A 26,805-nucleotide genomic window follows, 5' to 3' on the forward strand; every position below is an offset into this window, starting at 1 on the left:
TGTGGGTGATGCCCAAGATTCTTGTATTGTAGGTGACCTCTGCTCTGCTTCTGCTTATGATAATGAGGGAGGAGGGAGAATTGAAATGTGGGGCCTTGGCAATGTCACAGAGCCTGGACAGCATGAGGCAGAGGCAGGTCCAAGGTTGGGGGCAGGTGATTATTTCAGGGAGGGGGTCATGACTCATTCTTCCCTGGGCCTTGGCTGCAGCAAGGAAGGAGTGGATGGGGGTGTTCAGGGACAGATGAACAGCTCCAGCCACTCTGTCTTGTTGAGATCAGTTTGGTCTTTGAAAGCACCAGATTAGGGAGATGTGTCAGAGTAAATTTGGATGGTATGTGTAGCCAGACAGAACAAATGTTTAGCTTTTAGCAGGTGTCTTTGGCAAATCAGGTTGCATACAGGTATTATATTATCTAACATATCCTTCCCTTTGCATGTAAATAATAATAATGATACTTAGCCTTGACACTGTGATTTTCATTTTAAAGCATTTCACAAACATTCATTGAATGACATATTAAGGCTTTGGCACCAAGGAAGTGTAGTCCAGCCAGCGTTTTATAATAATAGGTTATCTGTGCATGCAGTTCTGGTTTTTGTCTTGGATGCTTTGTACTCAACAGGGAGATTGAATGGGGGCATTATTTGCGAGGGAAGGAGATGGCTGTGGGGTATTGGTGGGGCTGGAGGGGGGCAGTGAGCTTAGTGGTGGCAGTGTTGGGGGCAGGCAGTAGGGGTATTGATGAGGCTGAGGGGAGGGATGCTCTTTGAAATTCATTTGAAAATGTTGGTCTGTGATTTTGTGGCTTGCACTCATTCTTAGATACTTAAATCTAATGTACAGTATGCAGCTAGATTGCATACAAATTTCATTAGCAAGGCTGAAACTCCTGGCTTCCACAGTAAATATATTTATAAAAACCGATGAAGCTAGTATGAAAGGGTTAAAGCTCAGTGTAATTAGAAAGATTCTGTGAATTATAAAATTCCTAGCATGTTCATAGTGAATGTGTTGGGAACTTCGAACAGCAGCCTGGGTGGATCATGTTTTAATCAGAATGGATTATAGGTTGTTCTGCCAGAAGGTACCTTGATGTATAAACTCGGACTCTCTTAACACAGGATAAATTCCAGTCTAAAGGGAGAACAGTGCTTTTGTTTCAGATGGCACTGAAGAGCAAAAATTGTTGTGCTTGAAACAAATGTCAGCGATTGGGATTTTGTATTTAGACCTAATTACATGGATACAGCAACTTGTGTTGTTTTACGGGAGCAAGAGGGAGAGGGATAAAAAGCTTTCTGATAATGTGCGGAATGTGTGGGAGAAGGGAAGATGGAGAGATACACATTTACTGTAAGTATGCGGATCCAAGAGGCCTCTTTCTCAGAACTATTCTAATGATGTGCCACAGTCACTTTATTTGAAAGCTTCATGTCTCAATGAGAAAAGAAAACACGTTCATTACATTATTTTTAAAAGAAGATTAAACATAGTGTGTCCTCTATTGGACAGTTGCTATAATAATCTTTCATAAACATCTTAGGAATGACTCCACACTTTTTCCTGGATTTTGCATGGCTAGATTGTTATTTCAGTAAATACTACAGCAGCTTATCAAGTGAAAACTTCGCTTCCTGGAAAATAATTACCTTCATCCTAGATACTAATTCTTTTCAGTATGAGTTACAAAACCTCTTCAGTACAAATGCAGTGCTTACTCACGTTGCTTGATTTTTCTAAGTGTTTGTGCATGCAACCTCTGCTCAATAAAATGTTTTAGAAAACAAAGCAAATGTCCTTTCTTAGACTTTCCCTCATTTATTCAAATATCTGTTTTCTGTCTCTGTCTTGTTCAGATCAGTTTAGTCTTTGAAAGCACCAGGTTGGGGAGATGAGTCAGAGTAAACTTGGGTGATATGTGAATCCAGACAGAAAAATATTTAGTTCTCAGCAGGTGTCTTTGGCAAATCAGGTTGCATACAGGTATTGTTTTATCTAACATCTCCTTCTCTCTGCATGTAAAAATAACAAGTTATTATTAGTTAGCTTTTACATTGTGATTTTCATTTTAAAGCACTTCACAAACATTCACTGATTGACACATTAAGGGTTTGGCCCTTAATAGGGACGTGTCATTTAACCAGCCTTTTATTGTAATCGGTTATCTTTTTGTGCAATTCTGGTTTCAGTCTCGGGTGCCTTATACTCATAATAGGTGAAAAGGAGGCACAGAGAATGGTTAGTTATATTGTTGGTGGATATGTTCAGTTTGGCTTCCGTGTGCTCCGTATGCTATGGTATATAGATATAATAATGTCCCTTGGAATTATTTTTTTCCCTTTGCAAGTATGGTACTGTAGGTACTTTGAGACTGTAGGTATGCAACTGAAATCCTCCTCATGGGGGATTCATTTTTAACAAATTTGATCTCTTGTTATAAATGCCTTCTCAAAGCTAAAGGGGGTATTATGGAGCCTGTTACAGACTTGGCTGAGTACCCTACCGGATGGTCACCAGACTTAACCATTGAATCCCAAATGTTTTTGAGCCAGCTGGGCCTGGGCAGAGTCCAGGCACAGTATCTAGTTCCGGCCTATCAGGAACATTCTCAGGATGCAGACTCACTGTCTGGCCCCTTTCTTGGGATATGGGACTCTGGAGTCCAACTGCCCTAAGCTCTGGAACCAATACAGAGCCTCCCTTCCCCCAACTTCCTCAGTTGCTTATACACACTCACCCCAGGGTTCTACCCCTGCGGGAACTCTGGTTCATAGTCTAAGTCTTTGGGGACACCTTTCTAGCAAGGAACACACACTTTGCAAATGGACTTCTTAAATACACACACTTTACTTTTGACAACTCAAGAAAGTTACAGATCTAGGCAGGGGCGGCGGATATAATAGGCCAGGAGAGGCTAAGCCTCCCCTGGCACAGGCACCATGGTGGGCCATGGTGGCCCTGCCTTTTCCCCTCCCTGCTGGGAGTGGGCTTCTACAGGATGTTTTTGCTTATTTATTATGTGCCGTGCAGGTTCCTGAGCGGCTGAGGAGGTGTTATCTGCCACTCAGCTTCCTGGGACCCTTGGACTCCCCAGGGAGATTACTGACGAATCCAGAAAGCTGAGTAGCAGATACCACGTCCTGAGCTGCCTTGTAACTTGCATGGCACATATAAAAGCTCAGCTTTCTCCACCTGGCTGCTCCTCTCCACCTCTTTCTGGTGGTCCCTGCTGCCACTTGCCAGTTCCTCCTCCCCCTACCTCCCGCTTCTGGTTGCCAGTCCCTCCTCCCCACTGGGACCCTCCGCTGCCGCTCAATGGTCCCTCCTCCCCGCCATCCACTGCTTGCCATGGGTGGTGGGAGGAGGGATGCGGCGAGATGGGAGTCTACCAGGGAGAAGAAGAGGTGGGATGCAAGTGGCGGCAGGGGGGCTGAGCAGGGAGGAGGGGGGAAGGAGAGGTGGGTGGCAGGTGATGAGGGGGTCAAACTGGGGGGAGGAGGGAATGGCGAGTGGGGGGGGGGCCAAGCAGCGGGAAGGAGAGGAGGGACACCCGTGATGAGCGGGCAGGCTTGGGGTGAAGCCGGGGGTGGGGCCTGGGGCAGAAGAGACAGGACAAGGAGCTAGACTCCTCGAGGGGATGCTTCACCCGCCGCCCAGGGATCTAGGCAAAACAACAAACAACTGAATGCAATCCCCACCTGTTAGATAGATCTCATCTCTCGTTTGAGGACTGTCCGTGTTCAGACTAGGCAGAAACTCCCCTGTCTCCCCTGTATCAAGTCCGTCTTGCTGTTGGTGGTGGTCAGCCTCTTCTATCCAGAAACCTCCTTGCTTATAAACACAGCCATGAAGTCCCCATGTGAAACCCCATACCCCAGTCATGCTGGGTTCATGTGCACAATACTACTGTTTCATAGGTAGTGGGCTAGTGGATAAAAGTCATTAGCAAGTCTGAAGTCCTGACTAGTCCTTGTTGATGATTCTTCCTGATTTAGAAGCACCCCTGTCCGCCATAGGACCTTGTTAACCATCACAACCAGGGTACACATATATTGTTTAAACTGGCTCGCAACATAAAACATCAAGTATGCTCAGATACAAAATGAAAGCCAGAAAACAAAATGTGTGACATAACTGGGTACAGGCCTACCCGAGTCTGTCACAGGACCATACTTTAGAAACGTGCTTTGTTATTGGTGATTGGGAATAAACTACTGTAGCAAAATATTGAAAAGCTGTCTTGTCTATTAAGAGTTAAGATGTACACTACTTGGATACACCAGACTTTTAATGAACATGCAGTGATACCTAGGTATGAGCCAGAGAGTTTTGAGAGACGTTCAGAATGTTTGAGAGTTTCTTTTGTGTGCATTTTTAAATTCCCAGTGACATGACATTTCTGAAAGTAAGTTTGGTCAAGAATCCTGGCTCTGCCCTTTCTTCCCGCAGCTGAATCGTAAAGGACAGAGTAATGGTTCTCTGTTTCATGCAGCAAATTATTTATGTGTCTAGAGAGCTTCATGTAGGTCACTCCCCGTCCTAAGATCCTGTCTTCGTTGTGGTTTTCCTTGCTTGGGGATTTTGGAGGCTATCACAGAAGCCTTTGTGTACCCTAGCTTAAGAACCCCTAGAATGGAGAATTGACAAAGACATCAGGAAACACTCAACTTCTGTGCAGACTTCCCCAGATGTCCACAATGAGCTTCTCCGCTTCTCCTTTTCCCCATCTTCACTCAGTTATGTGAATCCCTCTATATGTTAGGATTTTGCTGACCCCTAAAGTATCTTATATGCACACTTTCCCTCTTCCGTACTTTGTCACATGCAAACCTTTCTCCACAGGATTTTTTCAACCTGACGATTTCCTCTAAGGAATAGAGGAAAGGAAACTTGTATGTGATCCTTCCTTCGCCAACTCAGAAGAGAAGACCCACTGCGTAAATGTTCCCTATGACATGAACTCTTAGCCACAACAGTATTCCCTGCAGTGTATGAGCACTGAGGTTTCTAGTGTGAATTATTTCATGAGCTCTTCAGTTAAAGATACGCTTGTATTTTGTTTCAGAGAACAAAAAAGGTGGAGGAGGAGGAGGCGGAGGAACTTACCACAGAGGAAAGGAGGACATTGGAAAGAAAACTAAAGAAAGAGCGTAAGAAGGAAGAAAAGAAACTGATGCGGGAAGCTGGAATTGCTGTTAAGAAAGAAGAGCCCAAAAAACCATCAGGAGCTGAGTTGGCACTGGAGTATTTAACTAGGTAAGAACCCTAAAATCTATATAAAGCTCCCTAGGAAAAGTAATCTGTAAACAATATCTTAACCAGGGCTAAGGCAGGCTTCCTGCAGCTCCCAGAAGCAGCCAGCATGTCCGACTCCTAGGCACAGGAGACAGGGTGGCTCCGCACATTGCCCCTGCTGCGAGCACCGTCTCTGCAGCTCCCATTGGCTGGGAACCACAGCCAATGGGAGCTGCGGAGGGGGCACCTGTGGGGGCGGGCAGCGCACAGAGCCTCCTGTGCGTAGGAGCCAGACATGCTGGCCGCTTCTGGGAACCGTGTGGAGCCCGGGCAGGCAGGGAGCCTGCCTTAGTCCAGCTGCGCCACCGACCGGGAGCCACCTGAGGTAAGCACCGCCCAGCCAGAGCCCACACCCCAACCCCCTACCCCAGGTCGGAACCCCCTCCCGCACACTAACTCCCTCCCAGAGCCTGCACCCCAACCCTCTGCCCCAGCCCTGAGCCACCTCCTGCACCCAAACTCCCTCCCAGAGCCTGCACCCCACACCCCAACCCTCTGCCCCAGCCTTGTGCCCTCTTCTGCACCCCAAATCCCTCATCCTCAGTCTCACCCCAGAGCTCTCAACCCCAGCCAGAGCCCTCACCCCAACCCCCAGCCCTGAGCCCCCTCCCGCACCCTGAATCCCTAATTTCTGGTCCCATCCCGGAGCCCGCACCTCTAGCCGGAGCCCTCATCCCCTCCCAACCCCCTGCCCCAGCTCAGAACCCCCTCCTACACCGTGAATCCCTCATTTCTGGCCCTATTCTGGAGCCCACACCTCCAGCGGAGCCCTCACCTCCTCCCGTACCCCTGCCCCAGCCTGGTGAAAGTGAGTGAGGGTGAGGGAGAGCGAGTGACAGAGTGAGGCGTTATAGAGTGAGTGGGGGTGGGACTTCAGAGAAGGGGTGGGGCATGGGCAGCACCTCAGGGAAGGGGGGCAAGGGGCGGAGCAAGGGTGTTCGGTTTTGTGTGATTAGAAAGTTGGCAACCCTAAAGAAAAAGGCAGTCCCCACCCTGAAGATCTTACAGTCTAAGTAGAAATATTCCTAGAATACTGCACTTTCAAAGGATTGTTGCGATCTTGCTAACAAAAGTTGCTAAAGAGATTTCATTGGGAGAACTTGTTGTTTAAAAGAGAGACCGTTGCTTTTACTCTCTATGTAATGAAATTACATTAAATGATTTGAGATCATGCAATATTACTTAATTTCACCCAAAGCAATCTATGACATTTAGCAGTTATAAATTAGATGCACGAAACTTTGTTTTAAACTTCGTAAAGTACGAAGCCTTATAGTTGCATACCAAAGGTTTATAATTACATGACAAGTTAAGTGATTGGTATCAGACTGCAGATAGTTATTTACTATATTTTACTAGCCTATTTGTATGTAAAATTCCAGCATAAAACAAAGTCAGTGCTTACAATAAAAAGAAATGCAATGAAACTTTCATAGCATGCTTCAGCCAATTAGACATTATGGATAAACAGGAAAGGAGTGTTTGTTTTTTTTCCAAACTGCAAGCTACGCTACACCTCTAAAAACTCCAGATTTGCATGTTACAAAGAATAGGTTATCACTTGGAATAGCCCCAGTTTTCTATTTCTGGTAGTGCTTAATACTGAAATTATCAGATAGTCTGAATGGTTACTTACAACGTATTACAACTCTCAGTGGGGCAGGAGGAAATTAATTGCATTCCAGACTGGGGGACACGTGCATTTTTGTTACATAAACTTCATCATGGAGTGATAGCAAAATGACAATAATATTTTCAGTCTGGAAAACAGCTGGGATACTTCACCATTGTTTTGAACTGCAGTTTGATTGGCAGCTAGCTACCATCTGTTTCAACTGTACTGTGGAATGTGTGTGTATTAGTGGTGGATATGGAGATAATGGTTTTCAGGATTGGAAAGCAAAGGAACAAGCTGTGGGTTTTTTGGTTAATATTCTAGTATTATCTTTGTTGATTTTTGCTTACTTAGGTGGTACATTATGTCACCTTCTGAGAGTATTTTTTCTTTGGAGTTAAATAAATTTGACTACAAGAGTTTCACTTGACCCAATACTAAATTACCTTTGAAGCTGTCAAAGTACAGTTGATACACAGTTCGGTCAGGTAATAAAAAGATGGAGTCCTGTGGATATATACCGCAGTAGGATATCCAGGGAATTAGTGCATAAACCACTGACTTGTGTCTAGTAAGCTTGACAGAAAGAGGTTGTAAGATGCTGAACTGCAGAGCAAACATGTTGATGTAGGTTTCCAACCTTGAATTCCAGTTAGCTCTCCTGCAGTAATATAAATTATAGAATAATCTGCCTGATTTTTATTCATTTGGGAAACTTCCTAAACCCCTAGAGATGGGCAACAAATCAACCTGAATTTAAATTTGTCGCAAAGGAACATGCTTTTGTTTTGTATTCTCAAGAGAATCTAGAATGAAATCCTGGCCCCATTTAAGTCAATGGCAAAACTCTCACTGACTTCAATAGGGTCAGGATTTTAGTCCTTGTGTTTTGTAATACCTACACTCATTTTCTGAAGAAAGTAATATGGTGGAAGACAAGGCAGTAGCACAGATACAAGAGTTGTATGAAATTTGAAATAAACAAAGGAGAATGTTGTGGGTATGTTTTGACCCTTCTCGGTAATATGACCTACCAGAGATAAAATAGTTGGTAAATGGGATGGAAGCCTAACTGTCTGAGTACACAGTGAATCTCCTATGGAACAAGTGGAACTTCACATCCTCACTGAGGGCTGAGACTGTTATTTCAGTTCATTAGCTACAGACTATTCCTAACATTACACAACACCACATTGGCTTCTGAATTCACTAAGAGAAATCAACACCAAGTTGTTATAGTGAAGGTTTTTTTGACAAGTTAAGGGAATTCAGAGGAAAATATTAGAAAACCTTCAGTGAGAGATTCATATACAGATCTATATGCTAGAGATGCATGGGAACATTTAAGTTGTTATTTTTAGGAGAGAGGAGATTGTTTGCATATTCCAAGATTATTAGTTCTTTTGTTTAGCTGTTCTACTATACGGGACAGAATAAATAATATATTCTTACCAGAGATGGGTCAACCTATTTCAAATGATACTGAAAGAAAAGAAAGAAAGATGATAAGGGAAGGAAAGAAACAAGAGTTGATTTTTATGTTTTGTTAGTACTTCTTTATATAGAAGACCCTAGTTCAGGAGCAACCTTTATGGGGTAATTTGAAAATAAAATGGAAGTAGCACTCAGCCCACAAGCTAGAGTTCCTTCTTTGATGGTAAAAAGAAAAGGAGTACTTGTGGCACCTTAGAGACTAACCAATTTATCTGAGCATAAGCTTTCGTGAGCTACAGCTCACTTCATCGGATGCATACCGTGGAAACTGCAGCAGACTTTATATATACACAGAGAATATGAAACAATACCTCCTCCCACCCCACTGTCCTGCTGGTAATAGCTTATCTAAAGTGATCATCAGGTGGGCCATTTCCAGCACAAATCCAGGTTTTCTCACCCTCCACCCCCCCACACAAATTCACTCTCCTGCTGGTGATAGCCCATCCAAAGTGACAACTCGTTACACAATGTGCATGTGCAATCAAGTTGGGCTATTTCCTGCACAAATCCAGGTTTTCTCACATCCCCCCCACCCCCATACACACACAAACTCACTCTCCTGCTGGTAATAGCTCATCCAAACTGACCACTCTCCAAGTTTAAATCCAAGTTAAACCAGAACATCTGCGGGGGGGGGGGGTAGGAAAAAACAAGAGGACACAGGCTACCTTGCATAATGACTTAGCCACTCCCAATCTCTATTTAAGCCTAAATTAATAGTATCCAATTTGCAAATGAATTCCAATTCAGCAGTTTCTCGCTGGAGTCTGGATTTGAAGTTTTTTTGTTTTAAGATAGCGACCTTCATGTCTGTGATTGCGTGACCAGAGAGATTGAAGTGTTCTCCGACTGGTTTATGAATGTTATAATTCTTGACATCTGATTTGTGTCCATTTATTCTTTTACGTAGAGACTGTCTCCCCCAAGACATGCCTCATACTCCTAAGTGAGATGATTTAACGAAAGGATAACATTTATAAGAGGGAATAAGGCATGCACAGAGTGGGGCAGGTTGTAATTGTTGATTGGTTACTTTATCTCCTGATGATAAAAATATCACACTTCCATTGAAAATAATACTCAGCATGGCACAGCAGCGCTAGACTTTCCGTGGTAGAAATAACTGCTTTCGCTTGTCCCCTTCCTCCTCCAATCCTTCATTAACACTGTTGGTTGCCTGCCTTCAGAAAGTTCTGTACTGCTAGGCATAGTGTGCTAGAAATTGAACTATAAGTTTGTTACTAATGAGGGGCAGAGGAATTAGAGAAGTCTGGGCCCTGGCAACATAATATCCTATGCTACGATGAGATACCACTATATTAAATGTTATGGTCTAAATCTTCAGGTGGTGTAAATCACAATTTACATCACCAGAGAATCTGCTCTGGTGAAAGGCAGGAAGCCCTAGACTATGGCCATATCAGCACTGTCATAAATGCAGGCCTAAGCAGGATAGGTGACTACATTCACAAATAGATAAGGGGCACAAAATGAAATGGGAAGATGATGAAGGACAAGCCAGGTAAAATCAGTTCTGACTGGATGGATTCCCAGGAAGTACAATCCATTAGTCGTTTAATTGATCATGTGTGAGCCAACAGGGACAAATCCATCAGGAAATGAACCTTAATATTCTCTAAAGCAGATTTATTTTTTCAGCTGACTTCAAAAAGAAAATCCCTTGTAAGTATAAGGATGTTCATTAAAAGACTCCTTAGTTGATCAAAAACACTTTAAAGTGATTTCAGATGACAATGCCTCCTTGTAATTGAAGGAATTTAAGTCACACTAGTAAGGAACACTTTAATTACAGTGTTTCCTAATATTTGGTTATATTAAAAATAAAAACACCCTGTATTTAAATAATATCAGATGTCACATACTGCTGCCCTGACAAAAGCCTGGAAATTGAAAGGTAAGACTCAGCTTGCATCCTTAGTTTATCAGGTCTAAAAATAAAAAAAAAACATGCATGACAGAGAACTGATCAGAACATTTTCTAGCCTTTGTCATATCTGAATTTTGTGTAAATTTTGTTTTTCATTTTAACCATGTTTTTAATTGTCATAGAATCTTATAAGGTATAAAATTTCTGTGTACTAGTGCCCTAATAGGTAACAACTTTGAAGGTTGGTCAATATTTAGTATTTGTTGATAATATGAGCTAGTGATGGGGAAGCCACCAAAATATTTAGTTTGGAAAAACATCCCAAAGCTCAGCAGCTGAACATCTCTTGTCCTGTTTGACCAAGAAATTAGTCTGTAAATCTAAGAACAGACTTTCTCATGAGATTTCCTGTTCTTGGTTTTAGATGCAGTAAAAGGCTCATGAGAGTATTTTTTTTTCTTTTGGTGTTTTGATATTTATGCTTCTAATTCTGAATGAAATCAGGAAGTATAGAGAGGCATGAAGATTTTTTACAAAGTTAACCAAACCATTTCTAGCTTCCAAAAACTTCAGGTAGTTATTTTATCTGAACTTGCGGGTCCTTCGAAATTATGGATCCTCCTAATAATTATACAGGTACGTGGGGTTTTATGCAATGGTCATGTATCAATATAAATCAGTTCCAAAGAAAAAGTCATAAGCTAGTGTCAGCTTGCAAATAATATGCCAAAACTGGACGTTGGGGAAACCCAGGTATTTATCTCATGGGCTGATCCCTTGGATGGGTTTACCAGCCCCCGTGCAGACCAGACGCTTTGAATTGCTTTCTGTTCACTAGTGTGAGACCAGAAGCAACCAGCAGAGGGCAGACCAAAGCTTCTGCCATTTCCTTCCAGTCTCCTTCCTAAAGAGCGGGAAGACTATTTTCCATCTCCCCTTTCCTTGGCCAGTGAAAAGAGGAAAGGGGGAGAAGAAACCCTTGCTTCCCCATGATTATCTCATTTCACGTCACCCTCAAAATAGAGGCTTTGTCAGCTCCCTCCAACTTGGTTTCTTCAGTTTGAAGATCCCAGCATGTCTATAATCTGCAAGTACCAGTTTCCCATCAAAGGGAAACCAGGGAAAAGATTTGAGGGAGTGTGGAGGGGAAAGAATGTGGACTCAGTGGGGAGGTGGAGAGATTATAAGAACATGGGGTGGGAGAGGAACAAATAATGAAGGTAGAGAAACAGATGAAGGATGTCTGGGGAACAGAAGAAGACCGAAGGATAGGAAGACAGACTAGAAAATATGCCAGATTATATAAAAGGACTCAAAGGGCAGAGGGTTATAGTGTTCATTTGGTAACATGGATCAGATCTTAGTTTCCAAAGCTATCCTGTTAATGTGGCTACTCTTCATTTATAGTGATCAGTGAGGATTCAGTTTTAAGGCTGAATTTAGAGATTATTTCTTTTAATTACTTAGAAGATTTCAGAGTTGGGGAAAAATTCACACCTTTCTGAGTGCTACTTGGTTCCAAGAAAAGGATGTTGCAACTCGTGGGAGTGCTAATAAGAGATATTGATGAGAGATGGTTAATTTGCCATGGCACTAAAATGTCTGGCAAAACTTGCTTTGTCTTGGCAACTCACTTGGTCCTAGAGCTGTTCTTTCTATTGTGCCTGATTTAGGAATGTGCTGTTATGTGGATCTGCACACATGGCCTCATCCAGCGCCCATGGAACCCATACAGTGATCACTCAGATATAACCAAAACAAGTGGGATGCCAAGATTGATTCCATATACAATCCGAATTGAAAAGGAGATGAGTTAATCTCCTAACTGGATATAGCTATGAACCATCCCTACCTGAGATGTCATTTATCACCTACTGCTAAAAAGTACTTTGGAAGTCCCCACACCCCACCCCCTGCTTTGAAATGCTCTGTGTCGCACCAAATAACGTCTAGTGTCAAAACACTTTCCTGGGGAGGATCATCTCTGTTCCCTAATAGATTTTACCTTCCTCTGCAAATCATTCTTTTTTTATGGCACCTGGCCAACAGAGTGATTTAGAGTGTATCTAGAGAACTATAAAACATTTTTAAAAGAAATACCAGAGAAACAGGGCATATCCCAAACCACAAAAGTAAAAATGCAGTTTTTGTGTTTTTCAGTCACACTGTTGGTCAATTCCAATAGTACTGCAACCAGCTCTAGAACTAGAATCCTTGCTAACCAAAGGCATTAGCTCTGTCAGCAGAATCAAAGGGGTCCTAGCCCTTGGCCAAGCCTGTTAATAGCAGTGCCAAACTTGTTTCAGCTCAAAATAACTCTGCTTTTCAGAAGACAAGCTGTATGTGAGCTGGGATTTGTTACCAGGCTCCTACCACCAGACTCCTAGAGAGCTTCTAGAGGAGGCCAATAATATCTAGCTTAATATCTAGTATTAGGACTTTAGATATGGGGGTAGTAGATGCTTTGGAACTCTAGACATACAGATAGATATTTCCCTCCAGAGCCCACGGAGTAATTTGGGTTTGACAGAAATTTAACATCCAGTCTGCTCCCTCCCTCTCTCAGGATATAGCAAATTTGTTTAGGGAAGACATCAGTGGGGCTATTCTCTGCAAACACAATAGGGTTGAGTGGGAAAGCAACCAGTGACCTTGTTTCACTGGCTCTCCCTCCAGAGACAGAAAAGAACAGAGTGAGATCACTCTCTTTTCTGAAGCACCTCTGAAGAAGAACGTTTAACTCAACTTTTGTTGTTGTTGTTGTTGGTTTTTTTTGTTGTTGTTCTTTTTACGATTGCGGTTAAACCAAATTAGAGCATATTTAGATTCTTTTTTAATTGGTGGTATAATTCATATTAGGTTTTAGTACAAATAAATTAATGCTCTGATTGTGGAAACAGCAGCAAATTTATTTTTACTGTAATCTTAGTATTTTGTGTAATAAAATTTAAATCAGTTTTTACTTTCAGTGAAGCATGATGTCTTTCTAAAAGACATGGTTGCTCTAGCTCAACTAGAAGTTATGGGCTTAATGCAGGAATGGGCCATCTATGACCTATGTTATGCTGAAGGTCAGACTTCCATAATGGTGGCTTCTGGCGTTAAAATTTAGTAATATATAATACGGATGTCACGAAAATTAAGTTCAAAACAAAGCCATGTTCAGACTCCAGTGCAAATATTGTTAAAACTTTGGGATAGGTTTTCTTCCTTAGAATAATAGCAAGAAAATGGTTTATGCAGAATATGAAATTCCAGGCACTGAGTGTACTCATAACTGTCAAAATAAATAGGACCTACGATACAATGCTAAAGAATCATGTAGTTTTAGGCATAAATACATAAATAATAAAACATATGATGATAGCTAGTATATAAACCAGAGTGTGTCATAAAGATTCCATAAATTCCCAGCCACTCCATAAACTACACAGTTTCATCTAGGGTCCAAGAAGGCTTGAGCAAATTCTTAAACATATCTCTATATCCAGATTTCTTTTCCAATTGAGTGGTGATTTGCTTATGTCCCCAGAATGCAGTTACTGAATTATGTAACATTTGAAAGGCTGGGGAATTTGTGACACCTTTGGATTGATGTTGACTCTAACACATAGAACAGCAGAGTCTCATTGCACACTTCTCGCTGGACAAGATAGGGAATTCCCCATATGAGAGGGAAATACTATGTATGCAGAAGGCTGTATGTTATCCTGAATTGCATAAAGACTGCTCTAGAGTTGATCAGATTGTGTCACAGTTAGTTCATTATCTAGAGTGGAATGTGAATAAACCTCTGGGAAAAAAATGCTTTCAACTGATTTAGGAGAAGCAAAAAACTATTGTAATTAGGAACTGCTTGGGGGGTTCCCTTAAAAAACTGGTGCTTTAAAGTGACTTGAAAGAGCAGCGTTGCCTCATAGATTAAGGAAATTGTGTAATGGGGATATTTTGTTTTTAATAAATGAAGGGGGAGTATTTTTTTTTAATGGAAACCTTTTTGGGGTAGGGATAAACTAGAAACATGATGAACTGTAATTTAGTCATACATGATTCTGGCCATTCTGTCAAATTCATGGGATCAGATGAAAAAATCAGGACAATTTCCAGATACCTTAAATGAACACTGCCAGATAGACGATAAATTCACATTCTGCACTGCTATAAGACAGTGACCATTTTAAGTTTGGACAGACCACTTTTTGCTTCGACACTGACTTCAGAGACTTGCACCTTCAGTGCCGCCTAATGCCGAAAAAACCTGCTTCAACTCTCCATCTCAGGACCACCTGCTACTTCCTTTGCCCTGGCCAAACCACTCCAAGCTTCAGGCTTCCGGCCAGCCCACCCCAGCCACGCTGGCTGACCCAAGCCCTGGCTCCATGCTGGCTCCATGTTTTGCTTATGAGGCACAAAATTGAATTGATCTTTTTTGTAGCCATATCACATTGCAAGCGTGTGTTTAATTTTCTGTCCACTGTAACCCCTGGGTCTCTTTAACGATTATTCATTCTCATGGTAATGACAGTATTTCCCATGGACTTACCAACCTTGAGCATAATAATTTCTCATGCTCTGTGTTATTCAGACTTGTTTGCAATGTTGTTGTAGCCGTGTTGGTCTCAGGATATGAGAGAGACAAGGTAGGTGAAATAATATCTCTTATTGGACCAACAGAAGAAATTGGTCCAATAAAAGATATTACCTCGCCCACCTTGCTGTTCCAACAGTAATTACTTCCCATTTCAAGGTGGCTCTAGCAAAGTCACATACAGTCCTGGCTTGGAGTCATCAGAGATGGGTTTAGATATTACTATATAGAGATTGTTGGGTGATAGTCTTCTCCTCTTAATCGGACTTTCAAAAGCGTACATTGAGAACCAGATGAATGTCATCTTACACTCCCGTAGTAGTAGGGAGTAGCACACAACTTTTTCCATTTCATCAAGATGTTAAACTGCAAACCACTTGGTTATTTTCTGTCCCTATAGATGTAGTCACTGCACTTGGATTCAGTTTTCTGTATCTTGGTGGCAGCTGACACAATGAACTGCTTTTGGACCCATGCCAGTGTTTTCCTAACCTCAAAATGTCCTGCTGCAGGAATATTGTGCAGCTGTTGTACAACTGTTGTTTTAGAAGGATTAGTAACTACATGATGGAGTAGCTGCTCTTTCTATTTGTGGTATAACATGTTTTGCTGCAGACACATTAACATCTACACTCCTTGTTTTTTGGGCTCATGGCTTATGTATATCTTGTTTCTTTGTGCACCCCTAAATTCACTGGCAATGAATCAATAGTTCAGGCTGTGCCTCAGGGAGGAGTCACCAAGACGAAGGGCCAGATGCTTTAATCCACAAGCTGCCACTCAGGGTACAGCTAGGCAGCAAAAAAAAGCTGCAGTAAATGTCAGAGTCCTGGTCAGCTGACTCAGGCTCACACTATGGGGACAAGCCTTGTGGATGAAAGCGGGGGCGGGAGGAGGGGGAAGGTGAGGGGGTAGATATGGTATATTTTGTCTTCAGTAAGGCTTTTGATGCTGTCTCACATGACCGCCTCATAAACTAGGGAAATGCAACCTACATGGCGCTACTGTAAAGTGGGTGCAGAACTGGTTGGAAAATCATTCCCAGAGAGTGGTTATAAGTGGTTCACAGTCATGCCGGAAGGGCATAATGAGTGGGGTCCCGCAGGGATCAGTTCTGTTCAGTATTTTCATTAATGATTTAGATAATGGCATAGAGAGTACACTTATAAAGTTTGTGGATGATACCAAGCTGGGAGTGGTTGCAAGTGCTTTGGAGGATAGGATTAAAATTCAAAATGATCTGGACAAACTGGAGAAATGGTCTGAAATTAAAAGGATGAAATTCAATAAGGACAAATGCAAAGTACTCCACTTAGGAAGGAGCAGTCAGTTGCGCACACACAAAATGGGAAGTGACTAACTAGGAAGGAGTACCGCAGAAAGGGATCTGGGGGTCATAGTGGATCACAAGCTAAATATGAGTCAACAGTGTAACACTGTTGCAAAAAAGCAGATATTTTAGGATGTATTAGCAGGAGTTGTAAGCAAGACACGAGAAGTAATTCTGCTCTACTCTGCGCTGATACGGCCTTAACTGGAGTATTGTGTCCAGTTCTGGGCTCCAATTTCAGGAAAGATGTAGACAAATAGGAGAAAGTCCAGAGAAGAGCAACAAAAACAATTAAAGATCTAGAAAACATGACCTGTAAGGAAAGATTGAAAAAATTGGGTTTGTTTATTCTGGAGAAGCGAAGACTGAAAGGGGACATGATAATAATTTTCAAGTACATAAAAGGTTGTTACAAGGAGGAGGGAGAAAAATTGTTCTCCTTAACCTCTGAGGATAGGACAAGAAGCAATGGGCTTAAATTGCAGAAAGGGCGGTTTGGGTTGGACATTAGGAAAAACTTCCTGTCAGAGTGGCTAAGCACTGGAATAAATTGCCCAGGCAGGTTGTAGAATTTCCATCATTGGAGATTTTTAAGAGCAGGTTAAACAAACACCTGTCAGGGATGGTCTAGATAATACTTAGTCCTGCCACGAGTGCAGGGGACTAGACTAGATCCGTGGTTCTCAACCCGGGATCTGGAGCCCCCTGCGTGGCCGTGAGCAGGTTTCAGAGAGTCCTCCAACCGTGGCCAGCATTATACTCTCTGGGGCCCACGGCAGAAAGCCAAAGCCCCACTGCATGGGGCTGAAGCCTGGGCCCTTGAGGCCTCCCACCTGGGGCGGAAGCCAAAGCCTAAGCAAGTTAGCTTCGCTGGGGCCCTGTGGCATGGGACCCAAGGCACTTGCCCTGCTTGCTAGCCCCTCGTATGCCGGCCCTGGTTTTTGTATGCAGACAGCTAGTTGTTGTGGCACAGGGGGGCCATGGAGTTTTTATAGCATGTTGGGGGGGGTGGTTTCAGAAAGAAAAAGGTTGAGAACCCCTGGACTAGATGACCTCTCGAGGTCCCTTCCAGTCCTATGATTCTCTGATAAAACATAACAATGTAGATGTTCCTGCTTGAGCTGGAGCCCCGACTCTCAAACCTGACGAAGGGGAAGGGTCTCAGAGCTCAGGCAAAACCAGCACTTTCTCTTCGCTGTCCAGGCTACGCTACCTTCCTATCCAGCGTGACTCACTTTGGGAGCTGTGCAGGCCCCTTCCTGCTCCTCTGCAGCCGAACAGAGGTGACAGCTACTCTGTGCTGCCAAAGCCTCCTCTCCTACTGGATTTTCCACTGCCAGGGACCTGTATGAAAGTCTGCATTGATGCAGATCTAGCAACAACACTGGCCCTGTTACCGTGCTACGTTTGTGTCAGTTACATCTTTGGGATCAATATCGTGAACTTTTGTGATGCATAGGAGCCATTTAATTTTCTTTTTAATTCGTTTCATTTTTATATTGTGCCGTACTAAAAAATAAACAAACCATCATGGGCTGCATCCTACAGAACCCCAGTGAGAAAAAAATCTGAGTAATTAAGTAAATCCACCAAGTCTCTTTGAGTCTCACCGTGGGCGTTGTAAGGAACCAGTGCTATCAAAATTTAGACCTTTTCCTGACCTTTTTCTCTGGTGCTGAGCAAATGAGCTTTCTGTTCCAGCTGATCTAATTCAATCCAGGATTCTCAATGTTAAATACCTGGTGAAATGGCCTCTCTTGCTACTCATCCAGCCAGCAAGGTTATTTTGTACTTAATGCCATTTGATATGACCTGCTGTTGAGAGGTGAAATTGAATATACATCCCCAAACTTCCTAGGGTCTTAAACATGTTATTTCAACAGGTGTATATGTAAATCCTGATGCTGAGGCTACTTCAGTCAGTCCCTTTAGCTGAAGGGAAATTTGCTATCAGACAAAAACTAAATCCAACAAACTGGTGTTTTTGTTTTGTTTTTTCCCCTCTATTATTAGTTACCACTTCACTGGAAAAACTGCAACCAAAAGTAAGACCTGTAAGCAGTTCTGTACTATTGTCAGATATCTATTTTTATCAAGGATCCCATGAATTACCTCAACCACACCTATAGCATTCTGGAAACTGATGATGACTTCCAGGTAGGCAAAATCATATAATCAAAAATCCCAGCCATCTCTGTCCTAACAGGTTGTCCTCTCTCTTTCTATATGGTGTTTCAATTAGGCATATGTCAAGTATTTTGGATGTTAAGAGTTAAAATGTCAGAAGAGAAACCTGACTGAACTCATTAGATTAATTTACAACCTGAAATAGACACACATGTGGGAGTTACAGTCCTATTTTTAGTAGCATCACATCCTGAAAAGAAAAGAGAACATGCTGAAGGTGAAGGTGGTTACTCTGTAACTGCCCTCTAACAAATGACTGACCCATCTCATAGCTCTGTGTTTTGAGGGACCAAGTCTGCAGTCTTGGACAACTGAGTGTACTTTCAGCTATGGTAATACTGGTAAAAGAGTAACGAATAATCTGACTGGTACAGTAGATAATTTGGCAATTGAATCTAAACTCTGTAAAGTAAAGGCGTTTGTTTTTAGGGATGGCTGAATTAGTTTAGGGAGAAAATAAGAATTCCTCCCCACCTCCAAAGAATACAACCAAACCTTTGCTCATTTCCAGAAGCAAGCAAAATTGTCTGAAATATGGGACTAACGCACTCAAACGCACACACATCTCCCTTCCCCTCTTCCCTCCCTTCCCCACCCTACCATTTTCTAATTATGAGTCTCTGAGCTGCTGGATTATAGCTGGGACAGGAAGTAGAAGTTCTGAGATCTTGCATTTGTTCTGTGGTATTTCCAACCCAGTCAGAAGAAAGAAGTATCAGAACTTCACCTGTTGTGAGATTTTCCAGTCAAATTTTGTGGGCTTCAGGGGTTCATCTCATTCATATGAGGTTCTGAGAAGCAGTCAGACTTGTGGATGTTTAGCTGAACCAAACCTTTTAAGATACAGTCATTGATATTCTGTAAAAAATAAAACCTTTTGTATGGAGCTGGTTTGGATTAGCTCACTGAACCTTTTGCCTAGCCCTAATGTATGTCTTAAGAAGGAAAGGGAAAAGCTGAAGAGGTGTTGCCCCTGTTAAGTTGCTGTCAGAATCAGTAGCTGTTTGCATCTTGCTAAATCTGCCCATCATCCTATTTAGTGTATGGCTCAAGTAAGAGACTTCTTCCTATAATCTCTATAACCATAAATGGTCACTCAATTTACAAAAAGGGAGAAATAGAATAAGAAACTCTAATGCTGCTTTACAGTTTGTAACCAACTCCTTCTCCTCTCTGAAACTTTGATTTATTTTATGGAGGGTCACAACTACACATCTCAAAGCATATTTCAGTAAAAGCTGCAGAGCAATTTACTTTGAAACCTACCACCCCTGCCTCCCTGCACTCCTACCCTTATGTCTGTGTGAAGCAAAGCTGTCAAAATATTTACACAATCTTTTGGTTCAAACATTCTCTTTGGGGAAAATACTATATTTAATAGTATCATTAACACAAAATCTTATGTCCCTTGGATATGACATCTATTGAGTCCAGAATCAACTGTTAAAATTATAATACAGCCAACTACCCAACAGTAAGTGGATTTCTGTTACTATTTTTCATCATAATGTCCTCCATCTCCATCAAGACATAGTAATGATGCTTTTCCATAAAACCTTCCATAGCTTTTCACAGCAGCAACCCTATCAAATTAACCTGACTTGAAAAGTTTCAATGTTGTTTATGGGGTTCTAAGTAGTATAGTGAAACTGACCATTTCACTTTTTTGCTGCTTGGCAAATCTATGAGCAGGAGCAGAAGCACTTCAGATTAGGTAAAACAGTACTACATCAGTTCATGTTTGCAGGATTATCTTCATAATTATAAAGGAGTTTATTTTAAAGCCTCCATGCTTGCCAAGGAAGGCTTCCCATTCACTGCTGGTGAATGGAATTTTTCAAGCCCTAGTTTACTTGTATTTTTTTCACTTCAGTAGTATCTTTAAAGCTCATCATAAGCCTTCTCAGATAAAATATAATGGTTGTAAAAATGTATTAACAGTGAGGTTGACCATCTTGCAGTAAATGCTTCCTCGGATGGGGGGAAATACATTACAGGTGTTGAACCCATAAATACTTTGACCAAAATAATTCGTTTCTCTGCTTAATTCTCTTTCCTGTCAAGAAACTGCTTAATTTTCAAACTTAATTCCAAAAATTGAATGCATCCTTTCTTAATGACTGTAATTTCCAGCAAAATATAATTTGGCATAAATGAATTTTTTGGCAGTTTATTACAGTATATTGAATGTAGTCATTAGATAAGTTTGCTAGTTGGCTTCCATATTCCAAATGCTTTATATACTGTCCAATAAGGGTAAAGTCACAAAAGACGTAGGTACCTAACTGCCACTTTAGTAGCCTAAATCCCAGAATTAGGCACCACTGGGATTCACAAAAATCCTGCTCAGCTAACCCTAAAATCGCACATTGTCTGAAGTTTTTCAAAGTTCCCTCTGCACATTCGTGCTGCAGCCCCACGCCTAAGCCCCAGAGCCGTATGTGAACTAGAGGAAGATAGGCATTCCTCCAGCTAGCTTGCCTTAAGTGCCTGATTCGGTATACATGCTCAGACCTCGCATACCAGGTCGGGCCCCTATAGGTCAGAGTACACAAATTGGGGAGGGGTCACAGGAAGAGGAGGCCCTCCCTCATAATTTTTAGCTAAGTGGTTAGGGTACTTACCTGGGATGTGGGAGACCCTAATTCAAGTCTCCCCTCCACCTGCAATGGAGAAGGGATTTGGACAGGGATCTGCTACCTCTCAAATGAGTGCCCTAGCCACTGGGCTATGAGATATTCTGATGTGAGGCTCTCCCAGTCTCTTCTGTTGAAAGCGTTCCACTGTGGATATTTAATGAAAGACTCATCGGACTAGAGAGAGAAAGCAAGCATGAGGATGACTATAGAGCGTGGTAGTTGGAGCACTCACCTGGGAATGGGAGACCCAGGATCCAACTCTGCTGCTCCAAATGAATTTTTTAATTGAAAACGTTGAAAAGACCTTTATTACACTTGCAAGACATCAGAGAGAGGTGCAGAAACAGAAGAAATATGCATCATGAGGCCAACCTAGATTAGGACTGATCCTGCAAGTTACTGGGCACCTCAATTCCCACTGAAGTTGTGGGTGCTGAGCACCTCATAGGATCACCTGTGTCTAGTCACACTACATGAAGAAAACATAGGATACTTTCCTTTTTTCAAGTCACACCATAAAAACAGAGTAATAAAAATGACTGGAATACCCTCCTCCAAGATAACAAGCATTATTATCAGTGCATTATTATTATCACTGTAACTCAGGAAAATGCTTAAAATCAGTTAACACTACAGATTGGTGTCATATGCAAAACCTACCAAAATATCCTAGCTATTGGTTATTATTCCTTGATATTAGATTTTATAGATCAGTCCAATTTTATTCACATGAGATCTTGTTCAGGTTTTTATTTATGATGCCTATTCAAGATCCACGGAGCACAACTGTTACATCCTAGTCTCCAGAGCTGATATACTACAGGCCCTCCACACCTTTGGCCGTGAAGGTTTTTTGCAGGACAGGTATTGTAGACCAGATTGTTTTCTATTTATTCTAGCACACACCTTTTATCCCCACCCACCTTTCTCCACTCAAATTAATTTTGCTCTTGACATGAGAGAAACACAACGGGCTTTATGCATGATTTCATATCTTTTTGTCACAAAATATGAGACAACTTTTAAAAGAATGAACAATTCTCTTTGGCTCCTGGGAAGTGTGAAGACTTCTTAGCCAAAACCCAAACATTGAAAATATAGTGGAGAACAGCTTCCTAGTTGAGGGAAGAGTCTAGGCTAGTCGAACAAAGCCCAAATTAAAATATAAAATGCAGTTGACAATGATTATTAATCAGTTAGCTCCAGGGAGCCATCATGACCTCCCGGCCAAAGTTAAAATAACAAGACATGTTTTTTAAAAATAAAACAAGATGCTTAATAAAATTAGACTCCCACTTCACACATTCATTATTAATATGATGATGCCAAAAAAGTAAACATTGTTTCTTTTGGATGAATAAAATGAAATTGGAATGGGAGTCATCTGCAGGAAGCAGTAATTGGTGAATCAGTTTCCCCAAGCATAAATTGTTGGGGCAGAAATCTAATCTGAGCTGCACCACGCCTATCACAGCATATTAAGGAGAAAATGTGATGCTGTCCTGAACACTCATGCCCCAGGACAGTAGAAGATTTTGCAGGTATGTGGCATTGCATGCCAATTACAGCAGAAATGGTAAGATCTGAGAGAGGGCTCTCAGATATCAGGTACACTTAGATTATTCTTTATTGGCAATTGTGTTTGTCAGCTTTAAGAAATCTGTCTTTACAAACAATAGGGTGAATTACTGATCTCCAAGTGGAGTCTAAGTTATTAGTTATGAACAATAAAGGCCTAAATGGCTTAGAAATGGCCTACCTGAGGAGTCACCTCTCTCCTCATTCCATACTGCCACAGCTGCAGTCAGTAAGGAGGCTGGACCTGAATCCCCCCTCATTGTGTAAGAGATGGGGTGGATGGTAGGTCGCTCTCTGTGAAGGCCCTGAGACTCTGGAGCTTGCTTCCACCCTTAGTCCAAAATAGCCCAAATTTGGTGATCTTTTAGGTATGGTGTAAAAGCCATCTGTTCCACTGGGTTTTGTAAATGGCTGAGAGCATGCTTTCCATAATGATGAAGGGGGTAGAAAGGAGTTTCTGTAAGTGTGAAAGTGAATCACTTCTGTAAAGTAATTCTATAATGCTGCTGGGATTTATTGTGGTGTTAGTGATGTCAGGGTGTCTAGAACCTTGGATAGACTTTTTTAATATTTTAAAATCTAAATAAACAAAGTGCATAGAAACTATCTCCAGTTATCTATCAACAATTAGAATAGTAACTGTGGACCTATTAAAAAAACAAAAATCCCAGAAACTTCATAGCTGCCCAAGTGTCTAGGGATTGTATCAGTGTTGATAAATATCAATTCTCCTACCTATTCCCAGAAGAAATCACTGGTATCAAGAGTTAGAGGCTGGAACTGGAGATGAGGAGTACTTTGTAGCTTGTTGGCAATAAAAGTCGGATAGCTCATTATTAAGGTGGGAGTAGCGCCGCAAATACACAAACCAAAGCTATATTAAAAACATCTGCTCAAGAAGAAACACTACATTTTCAACAGGGTTGTTGATTAAGGGCTCAGCTGGGTGACACACCTCTTTATGGTGCCAGCTGCACCCTACCTATCCCTGTAAAATAGGGAGATGATGATAAACTTCCAGTGAAATCTATCAAGCCATAAATTGATACTTTGGCATCCTAGCAACATCAAAGCAAAATCACTCATCCAGAGCTTCAGAGTCCAAATTCTTCTCCAAGTTGTTCAGGAAGTTTCACTGATGAATTTTCATCCTTGAGTTTAATGTTTTTTCTTCTGACAACACTTTCAGGTTCACTAGGCACAAAAACATGACCTCAGTATTTTCTTAGCAAAAATTATAATTGGTTGATATTCTTAACCACTGCAAGTTTTTCTGCTTAAAGTAGCAAGTCTCAGATGACTATATCTTTTATTTTTTAATGAATATTTGATTGTTCATAACAGCTTCTAGTATAGTCTCTCATTCCCCCCTCCACTATTCCCACCCTACACACTCTCTAATTACAATCACTTCAAGTCAGATCCTGCACCACTGAAATCATGGGAGATTTAAAACTGATATAATTTGAATAAGATAAGGACCTTCGGATGTACCGGTACCTTTTTCCACTTCCACTTTTACAGGTTTGCAGAAATACCCAGTGAAATTGGTCATATTCCAGACTGATGGGAAACTCTTGACCATCTGACTGGAAAATCACTTGTTGCCAAACTGTTGTTCTCACAGATGGTGATTGTAATCTTGTCAGACTATAAGGGCTGCTCAGATCCCTCCATTTGACTGTCAGATTTTTGAGACATCTCAAATCTGTCTTCCAGAGAGTACTAGGTAGCATCTTATCCAGTGTAATACTTAGGGCTACATCCACAAAGTGACTTTAGGCACAGTCTTGTAATGCCCAATGTTTAGGCACCCTGCCATCCAGTGGAATTCACAGCCCTGAGTTAGGTGCCCAGGCTCCCTATATAATGCATAGGGTGAGATAGGCACCTAAAAATAGTATTCACAGAAGCCAGCAAGATGAATGGGGAACTGCTTAAACTAACCAATAGGAAATGCCAAGGAGAGGCAGGGACCTAAGCTCCACCCCTCAAAGGAACTTTGGTGTCTTACTCTGACCCAGACTCTGTTCGGGATTTACAGCCATGAACCCTCCTGGAGTTAGGTGCCTAAACCAGGTCAGCCCTTCCTCATGAAAAAATGCAGGAAAAGGTGCTGGTGCCCCCATACTCCCTTATACACAATAGCCCAGTTGTTAGGGCAGGATGAGGGAGATCCAGGTTCAAATCCCCACTTGATTTGGAACAGGAACTTAAACTCATTAGTGGTGCAGGGGAGAAGATGACGCCTAGTTTGAGAAACCTTCCAGAGCTTAGGTGCCCAGCAGCTCAGCGGAATCAGGACTTAGGCAGTTTTGTGTGTGCCCATTGACCGAAGTTTTGGCTCCATGGTAACTTTACCAGTGGAAACCTAAGTTCCCACAGAATTAGTCAGCAGCTGGGCAAAGGTTTTGAGGGTCTAGATTTTGGACTTTGCCACTAAAGTGGCAGTTAAGCGCCTAAGTCCCTTTGTGGATATAGCCCTAAAGCCTAAAAGAGATCACACCATCTTGATTTAAAAAATTATTGAAGTGGAGAAATGAAGGACGAAAACAGAGTTCTGTTTGAGCACCTGGAATCAGTCCAGACCAGTACAGTATGTGGTTTAAAACAAATTATTTTCAGTTTTGCTCTTATGTGCAAAATATTCCTCCTCTGGATCCCAAACTGGCTGGGGGGAAAAAAAGACTAACAAAAAGTTTTAGAACATAAAGTGAAACCAACCCCACAAAAAACCCCCGATTAGTTAGAAACTGCCAAAACAAGCAGTCAGTCCCAGACAAGCTAGATATCAGACCCCACCAGGAGTATTTTAATACAAGAATCAGACAGTTTGTGACATTGTGGTAATATGCGGGGGAAGGAGAGAGGGAAAAGAAAACGAGACCTTATTATGCTTTTCCTGAGTCTGGTAATGTATCCTTCATCTGATCATTATAAAGTATTTGTATAAATGAGACATTACTGGCAGTATTTGTAAATGATTTTGCCTGCAGTTGGCTTTTTGAGTTATATTCATGCCAACAAAGGGGCCCCCTTCCTTCCTCACTCACTCACATCGCCCAAGATGTTCTTCATGGGAGGGAAAGAATGTTAGTTATTTTCTTCTCTTCTCTCCCATTACTGTACACGCCGTCACTGCTGCTCTTGGCCATCAGGGTGATCAGAATTATGTGTTGAAAAAGATTGACATCTGGACAGAAAGACTTCAGCACATCACTCAGATAGTACATTGCAGCATATTCATCCCAGGATGGAGATAAGACAGGCAAAATTCTAAAGGGCTTTTGTGAAATAAAAGAGAATACATTGGGAAGGAAGAAAATGGATTATACTTTTGTCTTGTGAGGCTGTTCTACTCCCATCTTTTCTCCTGTTCATATATGTAGGCAAAGTACATTGACAGCATGTTAGAAATCATACAGATCACCTTTGGTCTTTGATGCCTACCAGCTGGCTCTTCTTTGTTAATACAGGAGGGAATACATTAAGTTCTCAACATCACTGCTACTACTATCTACATTTTTAGAGTCAAAATATAATATTTTACAGTCTCACTAATACCAGTAACTTACTAGCTGCACTATAAAGAGCTCTATTCAAAAGCAACTACACATCTTCCCCGTGTAATACTGCTTGCGGCATCTTGAATGAAATGTAACAAAAAATACTAGAAGAGGCAGCGTGGTCCAATGGGCAGGGTATTAACTCAGACTCAGGAGACAGGAGTTCTATTCTTGGTTCTGTCACTGACCTGCTGTGATTTTTGAGTCCTCATGTCAACTCTCTGGGCCAGTTTCCTTTCCCACCCTTGATCTGCCTTATGTATTTAGACTATAAGTTCTTCAAGGTAAGCATTGTCTCTCACTGTTTATTTGTACAGTGCCTAGAACAATGGGCCTCAGTCTTGGCTGAAGTCTCTAGATGCAATTGTAATACAAAGAATTAATAATACTAACAATAAAAATATACAGTAGAACCCCATTTATCCGACCCTTCATTATCCGGCTCTCCATATTAACCGAGAAACAAGCATGCACAGGTCCAAAAGTAGGCGATCGCTACTGTGGCTGCTAGATTACTCTCCAGCCTCACACTTTCCTGCTCTCCAGATTATCTGAATTTTTGATTATCCAATCTGGCTCTGGTTCCAGTTAGATCAGATAAACTGGGTTCTGCTGTAT

At 41.8% G+C, this 26,805-nt stretch overlaps 1 protein-coding gene across 7 annotated transcripts in view; it reads left to right on the plus strand.

Annotated features, from left to right (window-relative positions):
* CHLSN (cholesin) overlaps window positions 1-26,805 on the plus strand; it is a 242,284-nt gene that overhangs the window by 151,406 nt on the left and 64,073 nt on the right. For all 7 annotated transcript variants that reach the window (XR_012161115.1, XR_012161114.1, XR_012161113.1 and 4 more), the window contains one exon: window positions 5,070-5,260. Coding sequence is in view for 3 of the 7 variants with exons in the window: in XM_073362055.1 (XP_073218156.1) it covers window positions 5,070-5,260 (191 nt within the window). In the remaining 4 variants the exon portion in view is untranslated. The remainder of the gene's footprint in view (window positions 1-5,069; window positions 5,261-26,805) is intronic.

This window comes from Lepidochelys kempii, chromosome 10, assembly GCF_965140265.1.
Source record: "Lepidochelys kempii isolate rLepKem1 chromosome 10, rLepKem1.hap2, whole genome shotgun sequence".
In the NCBI taxonomy this organism is placed as follows: domain Eukaryota; kingdom Metazoa; phylum Chordata; order Testudines; family Cheloniidae; genus Lepidochelys; species Lepidochelys kempii.